Below are 23,966 nucleotides of genomic sequence, written 5' to 3'. Positions count from 1 at the left end.
AACATTTTCTTTCTGTAGTTTTCACACTTGATGATGATTGTTTGTGTTGCAATCAAAACGTCGTGAGAATTTTTATCATGTTTTATTTTTATTATTTCCCTTCTACGTGACTTTACCGAAAGAACCAAGAATATACATATCAACTGTTGAGAGAAAATTACATCTTGACTTAAAGCTTTCGTGACTGCAGGAATTCATATTCTTTGGGTCTTTCGGTAACGTCATGTAGATAGAAAAAATAATAACAATAAAATAATAAAAATAAAGTGAATAAAAAATAATAAAAATATCACGACGTTTAGATCGCGACGCAAGTAATCGTCATCAGGATAGAAAAAAAAATATTACATCGTGCTGTGAATGTTCCTTTTAGAAAACGCGAGGGAAGCGTGTTTCGTATGTATCCATGTTGAACTTCTTTGCACCGTACTTAGCCAACCGTGCTAATGGTCACGTGACTACTGCAGTCATCATCATTATCAGCAATAACAATGCACTGCTGGATAAAGGCCTTTCCAAACCATTTCCATGTCTCAGGGTCTTGCAATGCAACACTTCCCATGCATGAGCTGATTTCATTGCTCCATCTCTACGGTGCGCTACCTCGTGGGCGTGTTTCCTCCTTTTGCCTCGAGGAAATTCTAGCAACGATCACAATGCCATCTGTTGTGAATGCCTCATTATTCCGTAGAAAAAAGGTAGCAAATCATGAAAATTGTGTCCCTGAGTTGCACTGTTAAAGGCAAGAAGAAATGTGAGGACATTGTCTTGCAGCTTCTTTGACAATTACACGCAATCTCAGTCAGAATAGCTATGCACGTTGTCTTCTTGGTTCTTTCGGTAAAGTCACGTAGAATGGAAATAATAAAATAATAAGAATAAAACACAATAAATTCTACGTGACTTTACCGAAAGAACCAAGAAGATGATTCCCTGCCGTCACGAAAGCTTTAAATCAAAATATGCACGTTGTGTTTGCAAATCCTGTTTGAAGTGCGCTGATTGGGAGTTTCAGGCATGACAGCTGGAATTATTTAAAAGCTAATTGGCAAACAGATAGACGTGTTAATAAATGATCCATCTTGCAATGCAGCTGTATGTGGTACCACTAAGATTTAACTCAATTTACCGAATATTTGTAATTGAACAGTTGATTATCTATCGCAGGATCGTGAAAGATGGCGATAGTTTGGAGAGGCTTTCATCCAGCAGAGTATTGAGCAAGGCTAGTAATAATAATATAACCATTTCTTGTAATTGAATACTTGCTTATGCATTAGCGCATCAGCGTACACTTTTAATTCTCTTCACTTTTGCTGGCACCATTACCGTCATGATTTGTTGCACAATGCATTAGCATGCGATATAGTAGCAAGGCCTGAAAATAAAAACAGACGCCACATTCTAATAATCGGTTTATGGACATAAATCGTAGGCTGTTTGCAAATGGCCACTTTAGAAATTGCTGCAAGTCAGTTTCACAGATAATTAATTCCTTAGTAGGCTCAGGCGGTGAGGTACAGGCCTCGAGGAAACTTCTCATTAGTGGCCCTGGTGCACATCGCCATTGAATCGCTCCTCTTTCTGGGTCTTGTGCCATTTATCAATGGCACTCTACACATACATTTTTCTCCCCATTTTTTTTTCATGTGTATAATTTGTCCCATTATATATTTAAGAACTACTTTTTATATACACGACTAGCTTTACTACCGGGCTTTGCCCGGGACTTGGATTCACCCGGGACTTGGATTCACCACGCCCGGCCGCCTTCGTCTCCCCAGTGGCGATGTTCACACACCACACCAGTTACTATTTGTCCCCCCATATGTTCCTATGACTGGTGTGTTCAACTCTAAGAAGAATGGGAGTTATTTAAACCATCAATCAGTAAACGGTAAACAGAGATTGTTGATGCAGCGCATGCTGTGTTGGTGTAAGGAGAGTATCATTTGTGATCAATTCATCATGTACATAATCTATCACGTTCACATAGGTTCAATGGCTATGTATTCATGTATTAGGAAATGTACATTTTACAATTTAAATAAATATCCACTATTTATCAAACCACTGCTGGATGAAGGCTTCCCCATGCTGTATACGTCAATTAAGTTTCTGGACCATATTTTATCGCGATTGTCAATGAGGAGGGGCCCAGGACTGGTTCAGACAGCACCCAATATTTTTTGGGCGTTATTAAAAGCACACATTTTATGGCGTTAGGTTTATCTGCATTCTTGTGTACCCACGAATTTTCTATGGATCCAATATTTGCGTCTGCATTTTTTACGTCTCGTGCGAAGATGGAAAATCTACTTCTAAAATAATAGTTGTTAAATTCTAGAACAATTATACACAAAATCGACGTGATCTTTTAAGTCTATTCAGATACCTGCAAACGTTCCGTGAATATATTTAAATATTAGTGTAAAGGCGAATTGTTTCTTTATTTTCATAACATGAAACAGCAATACATGAGGTTTCATTTCAAAAGCAATGAATTGGTGACACCTAATATTTTTTTCATTGTTTTTATGTAAATTTATTGTGATGAAATGATTAAACTACTTTATTTATACATGACCACATTTTCTTGAATAGAATATAATTTGCATATCAATTACGGTAAATATTGTAACTTTGCATTTTTAATGCCATTGACCTATATCTACAAATATATCCACCCACAGTCAAGATAAGATAGCTGTGTTGATTAAAAAAACATTCATTACGTGTTAATAGGAGGAGAATGTGGAACCCAACGAATAGCAATAATCATAAATGTAAGCTTTATTGTTTAAGAAATTGCATAAACATATGTATTGATGTATGTAATGTTGTAATATGTTTTCAAAACGGTGTATTCGTTATGCTGTCATTACATCTTTAACATACAGCATGACTTAACACTTAATCGTATAAAAGTGAAGATGTATTTTGTCGCCCTTTGTAAAAATGTCAAATTGTTTCCCGGGTTGGTAATAAGTGGAAGGAATGATTTTACTCCACCACAATGCAAGCGATCTGCCAACGGGCTTAGGATTTCTGTGTTTATTTTACCCCCAAGTTGAAATGACAGGATGATTAAAACTTGGCCGAAATGTTAACTATCCAAACCTTGGCATTGAAAACAAATAGTGACATTATATCCAAATGTGGTGGATAATTTAAATGTACACAACAACATTTGTTTGTCCAAGAAGCCAATATCTTTGTACTTAACGCATATGACTCAAAGGAAAATATCTGCACATGACAAATACTTATTGATTTTACATCTTTTTAGTCACAATACCAGTAAATGTCAGTTAAAAATCAATGCCAATGCATCTTTTATAGCACTGTCCCCACCTACACATAAATTAAGAACATATATTGACACCACATGGCCTATTTAGCCTTTTAATGCAATGCTTTACAGCAGCAATCTTAATTAAGCCATCATCACTTTGCTCTAATAGCTGACATATTGTCAGCTTTGTAAATGAACATAAAGCATGTGATTGTTATTTCATATATTGTAATGTGTTTTTCTTCATATAATACCTACTCATAAAGGTATTTAACAAGAGGCTTGGCAAAGCAATCCATTTAGGAAAATCTCCTCTCTGAACACACACACACACAAATCTCAACAAAGAAACATGAAAAATTAACTCAACTTCATAGATTCGCAATGCATCTGTGCCTCTAAAGGAAAGCAATTATGCAGGCTTCTACACGTGGAAGGGGCACGCGTGTGCCCTTACACGATCCCTTACACGAGCAAGGACACTCGTACATGACACCTTACGCAGTGCATAGCCTCGTGCTATCATTTATTCCAAGCAACCACGGACGCAACACGCGTGTGCACGCCGTACTAAACGTTTCCCGCAGCGTACGTGCAATATTGGCGGAGCGGTGAGTGCAGCGATTGGCGCATCGCACAATCCGAGTCCAATTCCAAGCCAGACAGGTGTCAAGTGATATGCACACGAGCTCCAGGTGTGCATCCACCACCACCACTTCACCAACCTCCTCTGCTCGTCGTGGTGAAATATGGTTGAATAACCCCCACAGCTTGCACGACATTGGGGACGTGGTCATCCAGCAGTGGATACGAGCGTGCGGCTCACAAGGTGGCTATGGATCAGCACGCAGCCTTCACAGCGGCTGAAACGCTGCCTGATTCTGACTTTGAAGCTGTACAACAGTGGCAGTGCACCCGGGTGTCGCATGGCCTTTAGGATTGAGGGAATATTCCTACATTCCCCGTGCAAGGAGGAGGTCATATGTCTACCACTGTGACACAGACACAAGATGACGGATGCCATGAAAGAAGATAGGGAATCGCAAAACAGAGGCTGGCAAGTCACCCGCGATCTTTTTCCCGGTGAACAGAGACAACCCCCAACAGAATAATGCTGCCACACATTGACAGCGGTGTTGCCAATGCCTGGAATTTAGAAATGTGCAGCGGCAGTGTTGTTGTGAGGCTAATGCAATGTGTTCGGTGTGACATCGGATGGCACTCCAAGCAATGTGCCCCCCCCCCCCGCCACCACATTGCAGAATTCAATAAGCAAACTCATTACAACATACAAAGAGCTTTAACAATGGAACTTCTACAACACAAGATACAACAACAACAAAAGTTCCAGTATGGGTGTTCACATTTCATTACTAGAACACTCAAACTGTCGCTTTTTATGCTGGAAAACTCCCCCCCCGCTTTGTCAATGATACAATCTTAAATGAACAAAAGAAAGTTTTTGTTTCGTGACCAATTGTTTTTCGAACATCGGCTGGAAACGAATGCTCTTCAACTCAAGATGAGCCTCTGCCGTGCTCACGACGATTGTGCTCTTACAAGAACGCCGTTTAAATGTACGTCAAACGGATCTCAGCACAGCTTTAGGAAGGTTGGATGCGTTCATATCGCCAACATGTAGGCCGCATGAACATTTTGTTTCGAGTCACACACGAATAAAGAAAAGGTTTCCATGAATAAACGTGTTGTATGGACACCGCATGTAACGTGGGCATTTAAAAAAAATTGCTGTGGTGTCAGTTTTGTTGCCAGATAAAAGGATAAAGAACCAATTTACAATTTTTAAGTTGTTGCGTGGCGACTAACAAGACGTGTCATCACACCCCGAAATATTCATCGCAACTGTCAATGAGCCGTGACATTGAATGAAGACTCTGGGTGTGAATTTTATTCGTAACTTCAAAATGTCATATTCTTGGTTCTTTCGGTAAAGTCACGTAGAAGGGAAATAATAAAATAATAAAAAATAAAACAATACAATTATCACGACGTTTCGATTGCAACACAAGCAAGAAACTTTGCTGTGGTTTTCACACCTGATGATGATTGCTTGTGTTGCAATCGAAACGTCGTGAGAATTTTTTTGTTTAATTTGTATTATTTTATTATTTCCCTTCTACGTGACTTTACCGAAAGAACCAAGAATATGAATCCCTGCTGTCACGAAAGCTTTGAATTGAAATTTCTCTTTGTCAGTCGAGTTCACTGATCGATGTGCTGTGTTCTGGCTGATAATTATCGCAACGATGCATTCGATTTGGTAGTTTGAAGAGGTTCGATGCTTTGTACAAATGTCATGGAATAAAATGTTTCTAACAGAGCAAAATAAAGTTTGAAGCTATGATATCACATTTTCATAAAAACATGTACGATTGTCAAAATAAAAAAAATCACATTACATTTAAAAGCGTCCATTTACATGTTAACTCAGTTATTAAGTCATATGTTAATGGCCACAAAAAGCTTACACTGCAAGGGGTTTTATACAATCTAAAGTGGACACGCTAATTTACGGATTACTTCGGTCTTCCCTCTTTCCACTTCAACGTTCAAAGTTTTCCAAAATGCATTATAATAAATTACAAGTATTATCCAAGGTTGCTAAGATTAAACTATGGCTTAACCTACAAAAATTCTGCAAGAAAGAGTGGAAACAAGATATTTTTTAAAAATGTCTTGCCCTCATTATAACATATCATCACACCGTATTGACCTACTCCTAAAGCTCAACAAGTAAAACTCCAAACGACATTGTAATATTGTTCCTGCTTGGGTAATGGTTATGAATTAGATGTTGGACCATGTACTCCCTCTAGCTTTTGGACAGGTAGTCTACGTGAGTAGTCACATACAATTGCTGACCATTCAATATCAACATCAACGATAAATAACGAATAAATCCACTGGTGGATGAAGGCCTCCAAAAGCTGTCTCCATCTCTATAGTGTAGTAGAGTATTTACATTATATATAAATGCATAACTATAATCATATATTTCGATTTAAAGCTTTCGTGACTGCAGGGATTCATCTTCTTGGTTCTTTCGGTAAAGTCACGTAAAAGGGAAGAAACAGAATGGTGGTGTTTCATTCTTCGCCTGAGGACGGCTGCTTGCGTTGTGGCCGAAACGTCATGAGAATTGTTTTATTATGTTTTATTTTTATTATTTTATAATCATATAATACAGCCCTTTATAAATCCACTGCTGAATGAAACGTCTCCCAGTGCTTTTTTGGAGGTCGTTAGACAAGGAATCACATGAGTCCACATAGCCGCAATGCCATCTGTAGAGTACACTACTCCACATAGCCACTACTCAGCAAAGCTAACCAAGCAGCCATCAGCATCGCGGTCCGAATGGCGGTGCATGAATTTCAACGAATGACGCCGTGTTTCCCTGTACAGGCCACTTCGCTTTTAGGGACGATGACCAATGGTCAAGAATAATGACAGATTGGTAACTGACTGAATGGACGTTCAAGAGGAGATGGAGCAATAACATCGGTGCATGCGTGCACATGTGTGTGTGCAGGGGCTCAGTGTCGCGGGTAGCGCGCTGCTCTATGTTCCTGGCGACCCGGGTTCGATTCCCGCTCACGGCTAATACCAGTGACGATTTTCTGAACCGGTTCTGGGCCTCCACTAGGTCGACTCAGCCTCAAATGAGTACCTGGTGCAGTGCGTAAAAACATTGCTACGAGGGAGACAAAGGCGGCCGGGTGTGGTACTGGCCACCCACCCCCTTGTGTGCCGTTCTGGCCTTCATAGGAGCTCGTTAACAGCACTTGCCCCGACAGTCTGTTAAGGCTATACGAGGGATATTTGTCTTTGTCTTTGCAGGGGCTCAATGGATCAATACATCACAGAATCATGGGAGATGGCAGATTAGGGGAGACCCTCATCCAGCAGTGGGTTAATCATGGCTGCTGATGATGATAAATTCCCTGCCGAATGGGAAAATATCTGTTTTTGAAAAATGACGTTCAATCATCTACAAAACCAACCAATTAAAAATGATCAATGAGGAGTAGAATTAGCCCGGTGATCAATGGTGCCTTAACAAAATGTCAGTAATAAATGTGTGTTTAACATTATTAATTTAAATGTCAGCAAGCAGATATAGCTTGCACAATGGGTAGCAGCGTACATGCCACATTACCTGCACCGCCAAAACTCCTACACAAGTGCAATGATTTTAAAACGTGCACCTGGATACTTGATCCGGGTGATTTATTTACTTGCATATTCATTTCAACACCAATCCAAAACCCCTTGCAAAAACTAACCATTACTTAATGTCTTCATAGCATTCATAGATTGTTATTAGATTTGCATCACTGAATCAGGATAAAAAAACAAACTCAAATGGCTAAAAACACCACAAGGGCAGCAATTATGCTAAAAACGAATAGGACAACATGATGTCCCAATTCTGTCATTGTGCTAGAAGCTAAACCCTGACATCGCTCAAGCCAATTACTATTAAAATTAATAGGCTTCACAAAAAAAACTGGCCATTTCAATTATCAATTCGCGCAACTGAACAAAGTGGTTTCCAAAGTAAGTACAATGTGACCCTGTATTTCACAACGGCCGTGGAAATGATGACCACACATGTCGTTTCACAGCTGATTACCCAGACAAGCTTTGGGGCTGCGTTTTTAGTGTCAGAATGCACTCACTCGAGTAACAATGCCTTTATCCAAAGGATGATAAATAAGACTGGTGAGATGGCATTACCGTTCAAGGGATGCATTTAACTCACAGGTGATTGACAAAATGAGCCATTCCACATTTTTCAGGCAGCCCACATCAGAGAGAGCTTAGGTAACTAATCGAATGATGGATAGTTGTTCGGTGCAGCGCACACACATTTGAATAAATGATTAATAGCTCTCCATGAAAGTCACATTACATTCATTGACCACTCACCACTCCATGATTTGGCTCTGTGGAAAACCCGGGCTGGCTATTTTACTCTGATGAAGGGAAAAAAAACGTAACATTACTTGCTGTATAATGTGACGCTAACCGTAGTAAAATTGTACAATCATAATTACAATTAATTGTAATTGCAATTAAAATGGCCTACACTTTTGAAAGAAATGGGTAATAAAACAACACAATGTGCATTAACATAGCTTTGATGTCTTAGAACCTTCTTTCATTGAGTTTATAAACGAATAAACCTCATGAAACCGGGCACTGCTTGTGCTGCAATGTGGGTAGCAATTGGGGTCAAGAATATCGTGATAGAAAGATAACAGCAGGGATAGTCATGAACCAAAATGGCTATTAAAAAGCAGATAGCATTATAAAAAAATTAAAATAACAAATGTTCAGACTTTTGTCAATACACTGCTGGATGAAGGCCTCCCGATGACATGTCAGCAATGGGGGTTGTTTGATCATACTTCACCACGCTGGTCAGTGCGGGTTTGGTGAAGGTGGGGGTGTAGGGGTGGCCATGTTTGGGAATAAAACTCAGGTCGTTTGATTTCGATTTAAAGCTTTCGTGACTGCAGGGATTCATCTTCTTGGTTCTTTCGGTAAAGTCACATAGAAGGGAAATAATAAAATAATAAAAATAAAACGTAATAAAAATTTTTTATAAAATATTTTTATTATGTTATATTTTTATTCTTTTATTATGTCTTAGAAATAATTATGTCTTATTTTATAAAATTATTTTATTATCTTTTATTTTCATTATTTTATTATTTCCGTTCTACGTGCCTTTACCGAAAAAACATAATAAAATTATTTATAAAATTATTTTTTATGTTTTATTTTTATTATTTTATTATTTCCCTTCTACGTGACTTTACCGAAAGAACCAAGAAGATCAGCTCATTTGGTTCATAACCCAGTGCGCTCACCACTCTATCCCATGCTCCCCCCCAATAGAAGTATAGCTGTGTACAGTACAGTACTTCAACCGCACACAAATCGTCGGCTGAAGTTTTCTGCCTCCTCACTGAAGGCTGGCAACCCCACGTGACCCGGTGACCCGCGATGGGCCGCTTGGGAGACAAGGTGGGGTGGAGGGGTCAAGATGGCACCGAGCGTTGTTCTTCCGCGGCAGCAGCATCATCAACATCTTCGCAAGGAATCTCGCGGTCGATCGGGAATGGCCGATACATGTCGATTTAAAGCTTTCGTGACTACAGGGATTCATCTTCTATCCCATGCTCCCTTATTGGAGAGTATATTTAGTATACTGATGATACTATGTAGTTTATACTTTAGTTTTTTACGTGGTTGTTTAGTTACTGCAGCTACATACTATTAACATTCCTTCCCTTTATTAATGCTACCCCTATCCCCTCCCTTTGATGCTGCTAATCCTGCATAATGCACGGGCATAATATGACTTTGAAACCCCCCACCCACCTCCTATGCATTTCACAAGTAGTACTAATCACATACCTGCATTTCCCATAAACATGCTAAATTAAATCTTAACTTTGGAGCTTTCGTGACTGCAGGAATCATTCTTTGGTTTTTTCGGTAAAGTCACGTATAAAAATAAAATAATAAATTAAATAAGAGCATACGACGTTGCTCTCTCTATGTATCTTGGTGCTATCTGTCTGCTTATATGTCTGTCTATAGTTTTCTGGTTATATTCTATGTCGCTATTTCATTATACCTGATGATGGTTGCTTGTGTTGCAATCGAAACGTCGTATGCTCTTATTTAATTTATTATTTTATTTTTATACGTGACTTTACCGAAAAAACCAAATAAGCATGCTAAATTCCTCTTGATATGCAAATTATTTTGTTAAGGCGCACTTCCCCCCTTCCAACCCAGCTTAAATATACGCTCCAAGCGTGGTGGTGTTTCATTCAGACGCTGTCTCCCCGACAGACCTGGTCTTCACCTGAGGACGGCTGCTTGTGGTGGCCGAAACGTCGTGAGAATTATTTTATTATGTTTTATTTTTATTATTTTATTATTTCCATTCTACGTGACTTTACCGAAAGAACCAAAAAGATGGCAGATACATTTGGAGCGCGGCCGCAGAAGCGCGACAAGCACAAATAAAACGACCCGTGTGTGGGAAAAAAGTTTGCCGTGCTCAATAAAAAAAACCCGGTGTAAAACATTGTAAAATCGTGATGATAATAATATTCGTGGACTCTTCGAGCACGATTATTTGTTTGATGTAGCTGTTGGCTCCACTACACCGATTTTCTTATTCAGCTTTCTACAAAGCAGAATCATTTTCCAACGACGTGGCCATGTGGCTCGGAGTTTAGAGCAACCAAGCTGGCGTCGCTGAGATCCTGGATTCTTATCAAGGCAGCCACATGTATTTAAACGCGGGTATCTTAAGTATAGATGGTTGATGGTCTTATTCTGGTCAAAAATTACTGTACAAGAAACACCCCCCCCCCCCCCCGCCGATCCGTCACATTAAATATTGTTCCGCACTTGGTTTGGCTAAATTCCAGCTATGGGAATTACCATTTCCAGTTTGACTGTCATGCGACAGACATTTCTCTCAATGGCATGGAAAAATGGGGAGGAAAAAAATATTCCCCCCAAACATTGCGGATGAAAGGTCACTTGAAGGGGTGTCAGAGGTCGCTGCGTGATATCCGCTTCCATCCGCCGTTCTTTACCACTAAGGCGTGCGCGTTGCTCTGGGAGAGGTCCGAATGGATTCTTGGTCATGTGATACGATATCAATAGCATAGCACAATCGGAATAATAATGGGGGTGGGATGGGGGCGGTGAGGAAGGAGGTTAATGCAACATCCTCTGCCCTATTGATGTACCTACATTCATAAAGTTGTATTTTGTTAGTCATACATAATGCGATGTGTTTAACATTTTACATCACCTCCCCACCAGTGTAATGTGAGGATGCGCTACTTAAAAATAAAAACGGATGTGCTTAAAACCAGCTACTGTATTATGCATGAATAAAGATAACTGGTTTTTTTTATGTTTCACATACATCTATTTAATTTCAATCAAGCCAGATGAGCTTCCGTGACCTATGAATAGCTCACCTGCTCACAGTGCTTTTGCATCTCGCTGTACCTTGCAGTTGCTTTAGGCCCATGTGCTTTTTAAAAAGCAAAATCCATCACGCTGATGGAACACGGCTACATGCTCTATCGAGGCCTGATAGTCAATTCTAGTTTTTTTCCTCAGCAAACATTGTGCTAATGAAAAATAAATACATGATCCGAAGAGCCACCTGATTTTTATGTGCAAACATCATGTCCAATTGATTTGAGAATGTAGGATGGATAAAGGATGACCTCAACAACACAAAATGTGCTTTCTAGTCAATAAAATGTACACACATTGCCAAACTATATAAAGGTATTCAATGAAAGATATTCATAATAAATAAGTCAATTGTATATGCACTGATAATACTATTAGACATTGCCTAGTTACCTATGACCACAGCCTGATCTGGGATAACAGACAAAACTGACAGTATTGCATTTAATTCAATAAAGTATTTGTAAACATTAAAATGTGTATTTAAGTGGCAAACTACATTCCTCGCATACATTGCCTGCCACCAAATTTGTCTTCCATATTGATATTGGTAAGACAAGTAGATTCATATAATACCCAAATATCACAAGTAACATTGGGAATTGCAGTGCTAATTGGATGAAAAAAATTGTCTAATTTTATCATTCTGGTGTTAAATAAGTGTGACCCAAAGCCATTAATATGCAGGCCATCTTCTGTCATGATAAAGCGTAAAAATATATATTTAGGATATTTGACCACGTCGTCTTTTTAGACCTGTTTGAGGAACATTATGTTTTGGCCCATTTTTGTGTTGCATCTTTATTATGTCTGAGTGGGTGCAATGTTGTATTTCTTGACTGCGTCGTGTCGTTCCGTAGTATTTAGTTTAATTTGGATCGCTGTATCAATATAACTGAATTGATCAGGAGTCTGTGCTCTGGCAATTGAATGAGCCAAATAACCTATAACCCTGTTAATTAGGGTCATATCGTCTCCATTACAGTTAAATTGTCATATGCGTAATTTATTGTTTAAACATCTGGAGCATTACAAATATGCGTGACCAGAAATTGCATCAGCATATTAATTAAAATAGATTTAGGGAGAAGGACCAAATATGTAGAGGTGGTAATTGTGGATTACGTGATTCAATTTACGAGAATGATATTTACAGCACAAGCAGAGGTTAATATTGTTATTATGGAAAGTGTTACCAGGTGGATTGTTAGTGTAAGAGCAATAGGAGGCATACACAAAAGCTGGGAAGTATAGTGAACTGAGTAAAGGGAATATCTCAATAGGATCACAACATAAGCTTGACAAATTTGATTAATTCTTTTCACTTCATAGTTTCAATTCATTGCGACAACAAAAAAATACAAAAAACACATTTCGCACCAACAACAACTTTTTAAACATCGTCCATTGTAACAATAACACACGCACTTTTGACTTACCTTTTTTCGCAATGGAATCAGGTTTTGAGGGAAGATGTTGAACATTCTAAAGCACACAGCTTTTTTGAAATTGTCAAGAAGATGAAAGAAGTAAGGGCACAAAAAGATATGGGCCAAGCTCACCCAAGAAGAACATTTAGTGGTGATGAAAAAAAAGATGATAAGGAATACTTGCGGAGGTTAAAAAACGAATGACGATGAGCCGCTGTAAAATTGTCGAAAGCAAAGTGGTCGTGTAAGTGAACTGCGATGCATTTAAGAGTCGCTGGTAGGGAAACAAAAAGTACGGAAGATCAAATAATTCTGGGAACCTTGTACCGAGCATGCAGTGGGTGAGAGAGAGCGAGCGAGCGTGTGTGTGTGTGTGTTTCCATGGGGTGGCACGGCGTGGCGTTTCCAACATCACAGCTGTCGTAGCAGGGACGCATTACCAGTGTGAAGCTATTTTGGCGAAGCTGCATAAGAAGCGGTTAGTAAACACTGTGGGAAGCAGAATAAAATATTCATTTCATCCGTTACATATGCCGCACGCTGTGAAATAGCAAAGAACGGAACAGTGCAATGCGCAGAATGTAAAACGCATTTCCTGTACCTACTCTCAAAAATTGAGCACTGCAATAACTCATCTCTGAAGAGTACACATTAAAGGAAGATTTTCATTTTCAATGCGTTATATAACAAGTAGTCTATCTCTTAAGCCAGAGATGAAAGGCAGCTGAGTGAAAATACAGAGTGCAAGGAAAGCGAAGGTAAGAGAAAAAAAGGCATTTTTTTTTATATTACACCGCCAAAGTTTTACAACACTCCAAATAAAAATTTACTTTTCACTGAAAGGATACAAATATGTACCGGGTACACATGCGCACGGGCGCGTTTCTCCCACTAATATTTTTCCAGCGTTCATTTTCGCGAGGCGCGACGGCGGTTCCGGGCGTCTGCCGTGCGTTCGACTCACACGCAAGAGAAGGTGTAGATGTCAGTGCCCTCGACGACGAAACAGCGGCCTCCGTTGACGCAATAGCCCCGCTCCGTCTCGTTGCAGGCGCGCTTGTGCCCAGACCCTGGAGTGGAAGGGGTAGTAGTAGCTACGTGTAAAAGAGGCAGAGTACAACAACAGAAGAAGAGGCAAACAGGTCATTATCCATCTCACTGGCTCTCTCCGTGTGTTGAGCGCTTTCGGGTTGACGTTTCACAAAACGGCGTTAAGAAAATGTTGAACCTGTGCCGTTGATTACAATTGGCATGCGACTTTAGTCGAAGCGAAAGGGAGAGACAGTGAGTGGAAGCAGACCAGCAAGTAGGCGACGGTGTTTATAGAATTTTATTTTTTACCAATGCAATGTTAGTCTGAGTTGAAGGGTAGTGTTAGTTGTTCTCCTTGGCAAACTATTTAAGCAAAGGGAGTCCAAAGATAGTTTAATGAGAATAAGCCAAATAAGGCGTTACACAGCAAGATATTTTCATGAAGGTCACTGACAAATAAGCTTTTCAAAAGGAGTTAAGCAAAATTCACAATTCGTTAGTAGAATGAATCAAATATCAAATTATTAAGTTGATCACGAAAATACAAATTGGATTAAATTCCACAGATTGTTTTAAACATCCATTATGCAATACCATTTAGACCGACTTTAAACCAAAAATTGTACGTGACTTGTGTGAAATTAAAAGTAAACCGCAAAAAACATCCATCAGTATGAGAACAACAACAACAAAAACGTCAGCAACTGGGAACAAAAACAATAAGAGTTCGATCAATACGTGTGTAAACAACAACTAACAAAACACCCCGGCAAATTGCTCTTGCACCGTGTCAAAAGTGAACTCCCTTGGACTTATCGTATGTCATTGGCTGAAGTCAAGTGGAATGCATTCTAAGCTGCTGGGACAGAAGGCGAATTTTATTGCACATCTCATGCCTGGCACAGAAGTAGGGAGGAGGGGGTGGGAGCTTTCTTTATGGCTGAACAGTGCCAACCACAATTCCGGTTGAGTGAAATGCTATTTGAACCAGGCAACATCAGTTTCAGGTTCTACTGCCAGCAGCAAACTGACGAAAACATTTCATGAAATTGAAGACAGCCAAAAGCCCCCCCCGCCCCACCACCCCCACGTCTGATGCTCAAATAAGGGGGGAGGGGGTGGGGCAAGAGTGCGTAACCCTTGTGAGCATCGCGAAGCCTAAAGGCACTCGTAAAGTACGCTGCAATGTAAACAGGTTACATAACTGGCGTTGAGCGGGGTGGTTTTATTGAGGCCGCAAAATCACAGAATAGCCTAAGGGGCCGTCCATAAATGACGTCATGCGATTTTGCACGATTTTTGACCCCCCCCCCCTTCCTCACACGGCGTCACAAAAAGTCAGACCTCACCCCCTCAATAATGACGTCACAAAGCTCTGCCCCCCCCAAATAAAACATGCTTCAAATCGTTTTAAACTATTGTCATTGTAGTGCGTATTTAATGTGGCGCTGCACTCTGATGTTGTAGGAGAAAACATTTATTAAAAAGTCGATTGAATTAAGTAGAACGTGTTGTGTATATTTATTTAAAGTTGCGCATTTTGATGTGAGGTCACCTTTCTCACCCCCCCTCCTCCTCGTCACACATCGTCACAAATGTCTGACCCCCCGCCCCCCACCAGGTGCGTGACGTCATTTATGGACGGCCCCTAAGCAATGGATAGCGTGCTACCCGCGTGCTCGTGCCAAGTATTTGCTGTTGTGCTGTGAAGGCTCGCCGAAACATCGGACATCACGTAAACCAGCATGCGGCAACAGACCCAGCAATACGAAGGAGAGATAAACGCTGAGCATTCTTGACCAACGTCTACCCCAGTCACGGGCGAAACTTGTTGTACTCAAAAAATGTATTGCGTTCTCGTGCACCATTATGAGAAGTGCCCCCTACTTTGTCAAAGGACATCATCTTTGTGTGCGTATTTATAGGGCAATGAAATGCCTCAGCAACTCAAAGTGTCTGATATGACATCTCACCGCAAACTATTCAGAAGGGGGACCTCAAAATGACAGCTGTCTCTGTGCCGTTACAAGGTGACTGGGCCTACTCGTGGACATCATCAGCCTGCCAGCAGTAGAAGGGCTTTGATTGCTGCTACGTGTAATCCCAACAGTCTTAACAACCCTGAGCACCGATGCGACCCAGAAGGCCGATACTGGTCCCGAGTGCGCTTTCTTAAACAAATTCTGCTGAATTTCGATTTAAAGCTTTCGTGACTGCAGGGATTCATCTTCTTGGTTCTTTCGGTAAAGTCACGTAGAATGTAAATAATAAAATAATAAAAATAAAACGTAATAAAATAATTCTCACGACGTTTCGACCACAACGCAAGCAGCCGTCCTCAGGTGAAGACCAGGTCTTGCGTTGTGGCCGAAACGTCGTGAGAATTATTTTATTATGTTTTATTTTTATTATTATTTTCATTCTACGTGACTTTACCGAACGAACCAAGAAGACAAATTCTGCTGGTTTATATTGCTGCGGAAAGCCAATAGGCCGAGGGAATGAACAATATTGTGTGTGTGTTGTATGCGGAGACACAGAATGGAAGGTGGTCTGCGCTTACATCTGTTATTAACCTTGCTGTAAGAATACAGCTCGTGCTGACCTTTGATTGATGACTTTTCTTTTTAGGTTCACAAATTTTGCTGACATTGTTTCGGAAGCGCGGGTTATATTATGCGCTCACGGAAGGGTCAAAGAGGACACGTGTTCCTGTGGACGTGCGATTGTGTGGACGTGCGTGTTTGGGTGACGGTGCGTGCAAAGGGTGTGCTGTTGCTCAGCAGTGCCGATGCCTTGAGCTTAAGTGAATTGAGTGGTGCGTGTGTGCCGAGGCTTATGTGCCAATACGCGCAGAGGTGAGGAGGTTCGGCAGCAGACTTCCAACTACTATATTACCAGATTAAGAGGCTTTATCAACCTTTTTGTGTCTGGCATGCTTGGGGGTTTCTTTTTCTCCGTTGTTCCGAATCTACGCATTGGGTCCACTCAAAGTGACGGCGTGGAAATGGCACGGGCTGCATTGAGAACACATGCTGAATTTTGTTGATTTCTTTCGCATGATTTTACTCGAGTGTTCTGATATAGTGCTACAAACTAATGGGAAAAATGCCTCCCCACAACCTTGGTGAGTGGACAAATCCTCCTTCAATTTCCGTGTATTCTTCCCCATGCCTGCTTTGATTGTCTTCTTTGATTATGTGGGGCATTCTGGGTGATGAATTAAATAAATAAAAACATTCCGTGTCTTCATATGAATACCTTCCAGGCCTAGAATGTTTCATGTCCTTTGACAATCTACTGCTGGATGAAGGCCTCTCTATGCCATTTGTACATTAAGCAGTCCCCCTCCGTAACCTCCTTCCATTCCTCTCTTAAATCTTGACGTCTTCTCCATTGCCCATTCCCTTCCTCTACCCCTCCTCTAGTCCCACCACTCCTCCCCGTCCCTCCCTTACCCTTCCGTGAATCTTAAACACCGCTCCGTCGCGGTAACTCATTCCTCAACCAAGGCACGCCCATGCCATCTAAATAATTTCTATCGTTAAATCTTGACTTAAAGCTTTCGTGACTGCAGAAATTCATATTCTTTGGGTCTATCGGTAAAGCCACGTAGATAGAACAAATCATAAAAATATCACGACGTTTCGATCGCAACGCAAGCAATCGTCATCAGGTGAGCAATCGTTATCAGGCGGATGACGATTGCTTGCGTTGCGATCGAAACATCGTGATATTTTTATTTCTATCTACGTGACTTTACCCAAAGACCCAAAGAAAACGTGTCACCGTTGTTTAAACTATGTTAAGCGTGTTGAGTAAAGCCGTCCTATAAATATACAATAATATGGTGATCGTGGGAGTTGTTTGACCATACTATAGTGCAGTGCTCAAACCAATGCTCTTGCAGACTGGCTTCAAGACCCATGATGTTATTTCTTATCATGCTGTGCAATGGGGCATAATGAGTTGTTAAACAATATTGTTTATTTATGCTGATGACTCCAAGGTTTGCCAACAGCATATGTTACACGAGTGGTATTTAACATGCCTGAAATATGTGGATGAGATCCAGAAAGTTGAAACTGGTCCGGAGTTTGCATGCTTCAACAATTGTTGCTGGATCACAGTTTAGAGAACCAACAGATAAGCCTGGCTGTTGGCAGCCTATCTGCCTGTTGGCATCCTATCTGGAGATACAAATAGGATGTAAATTTATTAATTTATCTATCTTTTTAGACACTATTTTTTTCGACCACTTTATGGTTATACACACAGAATGCGGTATTTTTTGTTTTGAATGCTCAATAGATCTGGCTGAATAATTTGTGTTTGATGATTAAGGAGCCACAAAATCGTTCATTTCAAAACATGTATACAAATGTCTGGGACATTTTTAACAACGGGCTGTATAGTCATAATTTGAGATCTGTCTTATTAACCCCGACTGCTTTGAACTAACGCAATGGATAGAATAATAACACTGTCGGGCGTTCTCTTTATCTGCCTTTTATTCTAAATAGGTAAATACACGTGCGGCGGTGCTCGATAATAGTGGCTGCATTTGCATTTGTGTAATTATGGCCAAATGAAATCCCAGATGAGAACCCATTGAGATGCAATTTCTCCCTTGTAAGCGGCACCTGGGCCGGGTACACAGAAAACACATGTCACGTGACTAAACAGGGCTGGGGCAGCCGTGCAATGGTTAGCGGCACTGCATTAGAAACCTGGTTGACCTAAGGTTTCATTCACAGCTCATGGTTAGCGTCAGCGACGTGGTGAGTATAATAGAAACTGGTCCCTTAACCCTCCCCCCCACCACCCCTCCTTAACCAATCCACATTGACCAACAAGGTGAAGTATGGTCAAACCCCCCCCCCCCCCAATACAAACATAGCATTGGGTGGTGGCCAGCAGTGGATTGAAACAGAACTGCATACTTATTTATTTGTTTTTTTATTTCACCGATTTCCAACTCGGAGATCCGGACAATGGGAATTGCAGACAACAATAGCCTACTCAAAAAATGACATGGCTCACAGTTTATAATGGTATGCTGTCGTAATTATACTCCAAGCCTGTACAGAGCAGACATACAATGGTGAGGCCACTAACTATGCGGCTATTCAGCCAGACGGCATTGTGCTATGAACGCTATTCCTTTGACACGTAGACGGCTTTCGCGACCAATATCATCCATAGTACAGGGTTTTTTGGGTTAGATCGCGAAAAATATATAAATGAAGCTAGTTGTAATTATTGGCGAAACGTCGTACTGAGGTTGTAAATGTTGTGGCTTGGCTCTCCAACACACCCTGTACTAGTAACGAATTGCCATGTTCTGTTTACGTGACAACCCTCACTAATTGGCTGTGTCGGGTGGTGGCGAGTTTAACGACACATTTATATATTTACGTGATCTAACCCAAAAAAACCTGTATTATAGAAGTATTCCTTTGAGCAAACTCACATTGGCTCACGTGGCTGCCACCCTAATTTCGAGGTACACATTAGTACATGACTGTTAAAAGAAAAGGGGGACATTTACAAAACTATCCATAGTCTATACTCTTTGGTTCTTTCGGTAAAGTGACGTAGGTGAAAATAAAATAAAAATAACTAAATCACGACGTTTCGTAGGCAACACAAGCTTCCCCCATCAGGTGGGACAACCACAGCAATTTTTTTTTTCTGTAGAACTATCCATGGCTTGCGTTGCAAATACCTTATCAGCCATTTATATACGTACACATTTCTTGTCGATGGAGCGGTTTTGACATTTTTCTTCACCCAAGCACGCAAATGGTAATTGAATTGACAACACGACCACAGAGCTCACACGTGTCACAATAAGGGCCGAGCTCTGCCTTCATTGCGACACAACTGACAACGTCTGGAGGGTGGTAATCCCATGGCAAAGATATATGTGTGCATGTCGAGTTTCTTTCGCACCGTACGCAGTCAACCGTGCTAATCGGAGGTGCGGGCGACTGTATACAACAAGTGCGCAACGTTAGAGTTAAAAGATTCAGCTACGAGGTGAAAATAACACTCTACCGAGACCCAACGCATAGAATGGTCTCGCATGGACTTTTATGCCTCCCACCGCTCACAGCTGCTGCCTCCTCCCATATCCCCAATACCTTCTCTCTCTCTCTACCTCCTCACATCTCAGCCCTCCCTCCTCCTCCTCCTGCTTCCCCAGCGCTGCTCCAACAACACCTGTGCACACATCGGCACGGCGGGGATAGAGAGAGTCTTGCGCAATGGCCAAGACAGCTTGCGTCTGCGAAATTGTGCAATCGGCCAATTTGAAAGCGCACGAGAGAGGGAAAAAAAACGTATGCAACGCAAAAACTCAACCGCGGGTCACCATGAGTCACGATGTAAACCTACCCGGCATGGCAATGGACATCAGGTGACGTGTGAAATTAAAATGTTTACAAGGTTGTAGAAACGAAATGGCACAATGCCGAGGTGATGCTGCTTTTAAGGCGATTGGTGTGACGTCGGCTATTTGAAAAGCGCCCATAAGGACTCACAATGAGGACGTGCCCTTCCGTTGTGTCAGAGGGTGATCTTCTCAGAGGCGATGTATCTCCGTCGCAATAAGCGATGTTTATAAGCCTCTATTGTGCTCTACTTCGGGAGGAATTGTCTAATCATATCATGGGTTGTGGAAGAAGCTTAAATTGGGCAAACGTATTTTCACCTTTTTTGCGAACATATTCTGTCGTGCCCTTGCAAAACTTTTAAATTTTAATTCCCATTAAGGTACTTATTAGATGGGAAATTAAAGTTGCATAGGAATTGGAAAACTCTAGTAACGTTAAAGCGACTCAATTTTATAGTGCTGATTTAAATACAAACTAAGTAATACGACCATGAGTCGAAATAAAATGACCCAGGAGATAATTATGAGTCCACAAATAATAACCACTCAATTTTCTCTTCATTGACCCCCTGCTTCTGGTAAATTTTCTTTTCAACCCTCAAGATTTAAACTACACCACCCTTGACATAACCAACACCTGTTTTTTTTTCCTGCATTACAATTAATGGGATCAATAAGTGATCAATTTCACATGTTTTCACATGTCAACAGCAGTGAAAGTTTAGGAATAATAATTAATTAGACACAAGTTCCACATTAATGCGCGTTTGGTTTTTGTTTTGACAGGGCTAGGGTAAGGTGAGGCTATTGAGGGCCAGACACTTTGACCATGAGTAAAAAAACAACTGCATTAGCAAGCAATGATGATGATGCAAATTGCTAAAATATTACTCATAATCAGTTTGTGATAAGAACAAACAGAAAAAAGGCACTAAGATATGTAATTACTATGCTAATGAAGTTTCTCAAGTGCCACAACGGAGCCTAGGCATTTGCTATGTCCGGTACTATTAAATATCATCAACAAATATACAGAGTTCTACACAGAGCAGATGTAATGTAGATAAAAAAATGGAACCAATAAATGTATAAAGACTTGTTTTTAAGTTTCACATTTAAATAATTGGGGAAAAAATAAATATAGTTTAAAAATGTTATTATAAAGCTTAGTGTCAAGAGATAACCTTTATTCCAAGCAAAGTCAAACTTTAAGAAGGCGCAAATTTAACTGCAATGTTGGTAACATACATTATCCCGACGCTGTGTGTGATTTCCCTAATGAGCCACCTTTGCAGTGTATAATAGATGGCATTTGCGATAATAATGAGGATTAACTCAAAAGTGAGACGTTTTGAGAAGTTCGCTTTACACGAGATATGGCAGTACTCATTGTTTAAGTAAAAGCAGAGGCAAAGTTTCTCCTGCAGCACCGTTGAGCAGAGAGGCCTCAAATGACAATGCCAAGAAAGCATCTAAAGCATTGCGGTTCTGCAGAAACCAGAAAGTATTGATTTAGAATATGTAATCCTAAGCAATTACAGCGTATGTTAACACATATGGGTTTACCATCGATTTGCAATCAGATTCAATTTTACTTGTACAACAACAAATGGAATCTGATTGGATCATCAGATTGACCAATTATCGATCGTAATGTGACATGAACAAAGATTGGGTCACAATACTAATCAGTTGATCAAAGGAAGCTGACTATTCAGTCAATCAAATTGGAAGCATCATTGTAAATTGTTGCAATCATTTGTTTAAATACTTCCAAATTAATATATTCTAATGTGAACATTTAAATACAATTTACTCAAAAAAATGTATATTTGACATGCCACGAGTTGAATATTAAACTATTAAACTAGGACCTTTGTTTTTTAAAAAAGGGCCTCTATTCTGGTGGCTCAGAGAGACTATTTTGACTTCTATCATGTACATAATGAGTATTCTTTTTCTTATTGTGCTCACATTTCTCGTAACGTGTTGCATTAAAGCCTTTTTAAAGCGTCATTATGCAACAATTAAAACAATAAGCACTTAACAATTTGCTCCCCTCCTCGTTCGATGAATTGCAATGATTCTGAGATTTGAGAATATGTAATTTTAATAATTCTGGTCAATATACATCTTCCAGTGGCAGCAGGGCTTCTGTGAATTTATCACAAGCGATAGCATGAATAGTTAAAACAAAATGTATTACAAGCACAATTCAATGCACGCATCATGAGTGTAACAATGGATGTGTCATCACGTGCCGAGTAAATCATCCCAAATGATCTGATCCAGATCTGATTTTGCTTCCGAGTGACCGATCCGAGGATCAGATCGGATTGCATCAGAATCATGTTCAGGTTTGGGTCAGAAGAGATGTCACTGGGTTCTATTTAGCTGAACCATGCACTCCTATGATCAATCCTTAAGACTAAATCAAACTGCGTGTTACAACGCCCGACTCTATGCAATGTGATAGCAAGTGAGCAGCTTACGAGGAACATGACATTTAATTTTGGGTTAGGCTATTGCGTTAAGGTTAATAATACATTAAAACAAGTTAAGTGGTTTGCTACTCAAACAATCATAGGGCACTGCTCATATTGTGCTTAGAGCCTTGAGCGAGCAGTGGAAATTCCTCATTCCTAAGGCAATGGTGAGTCTTCCAGAGGATAACCACAGCTGACTTCCCACAAAGTTGGACTCAAATTTCTTATCGAACTCCGTGAGATGAAGGGTTGAACCAAACCTCTAACCAGGATTTGAGCTTGCAGTCCGTAACTAAAACATAATGTGTGATCATGGAGGTAGTTTGGCCATACATCGCTGGTCGGTGAAGATGAGATGCCCAGGATCGGTTCAGATCTGACTCGCCACTGATGTTAGCCTTGGGCAGGAATCGAACAAAGACCATCGCGTTGAGAGCCTAGGTCCCGTTACCCATTGCACCACTGCTGCACCCACTAGATGCATTTATATGAAGCTGGATTTTTTTTTATCTTGCTTACAAATAGCTACAATCTCAGTTGCTTGGGGAGGTAACATGTGGATGTATTTTAAAAGACAGTTTTCTTAACACAATAAATTTCAAATCATGGAGTTAGCCCAGTAAACACAAAATTGTATCTTTTAGGGATAGGCTTACAAACATGCAAACTAATTCTATTCGGTCACTTGATTTTTACAGCATAAGTTTCGTGCATGACTGAGACAAGCCATCTTGTAGAATAACGGAGACCCATCGGCATCATTGCAATCTCAAGGAAATGGACAGTTGGTCATTTTGCATTAATACAATTATTCCCAAATGTGGTTCTTATAATCTTGTCCCAGAACATGCCCATTTTCAAGTCGTTATGGTACAACTTACTCCCAAAAGTACTGTGCGCATGCAGTAGTTCAGCTTGTAGCTCAAGACAGAGTTTTTTTTCCTATTTTACAACATTTGCTGGCAATGCAAGCAATTTCTGTAGAAAAGATATGCAAGAATATACTGTGAAATGTGTGAGCGTACTGGATGGTTTCATTTTATTTTGTTATTTTGAACTTTAACAATAATGCAACGCAGACAGAGCCACAACTGGAGTAGGGAAAATATTTAAAATACTTTTTTAAAGTATGAAAATTAAAAGCGTTGCTTTGCTTTAGAACAGAATTAAACGCAGGAATTTTCTGTGGAATAAAAAAAGAATCCTTAAACATTGTGACTCACTTCATATGCCTTCATTGGCTTCGTCAAAGCATTAAAGGTATTGATTATTGAGTT

At 40.3% G+C, this 23,966-nt stretch overlaps 1 protein-coding gene across 8 annotated transcripts in view; it reads right to left on the bottom strand.

The window, feature by feature from the left end:
• Window positions 1-23,966, bottom strand: part of LOC133350552 (pro-neuregulin-1, membrane-bound isoform-like) — a 202,266-nt gene that overhangs the window by 52,056 nt on the left and 126,244 nt on the right. For 7 of the 8 annotated variants that reach the window (XM_061564993.1, XM_061564996.1, XM_061564997.1 and 4 more), the window contains exon 3: window positions 13,739-13,844. In XM_061564993.1, coding sequence (XP_061420977.1) covers window positions 13,739-13,844 — 106 coding nt within the window. Of the gene's footprint in view, window positions 1-13,738; window positions 13,845-23,966 lie in introns of those variants that run through there. The other variant, XM_061564998.1, reaches the window with a different exon arrangement.

This window comes from Lethenteron reissneri, chromosome 34 (genome assembly GCF_015708825.2).
Source record: "Lethenteron reissneri isolate LAM-NWPU_2019-01 chromosome 34, ASM1570882v1, whole genome shotgun sequence".
In the NCBI taxonomy this organism is placed as follows: Eukaryota; Metazoa; Chordata; class Hyperoartia; order Petromyzontiformes; family Petromyzontidae; genus Lethenteron; species Lethenteron reissneri.
The sequence above is the reverse complement of the archived record's forward strand: the minus strand, read 5'-3'. Positions and strand labels throughout refer to the sequence as shown.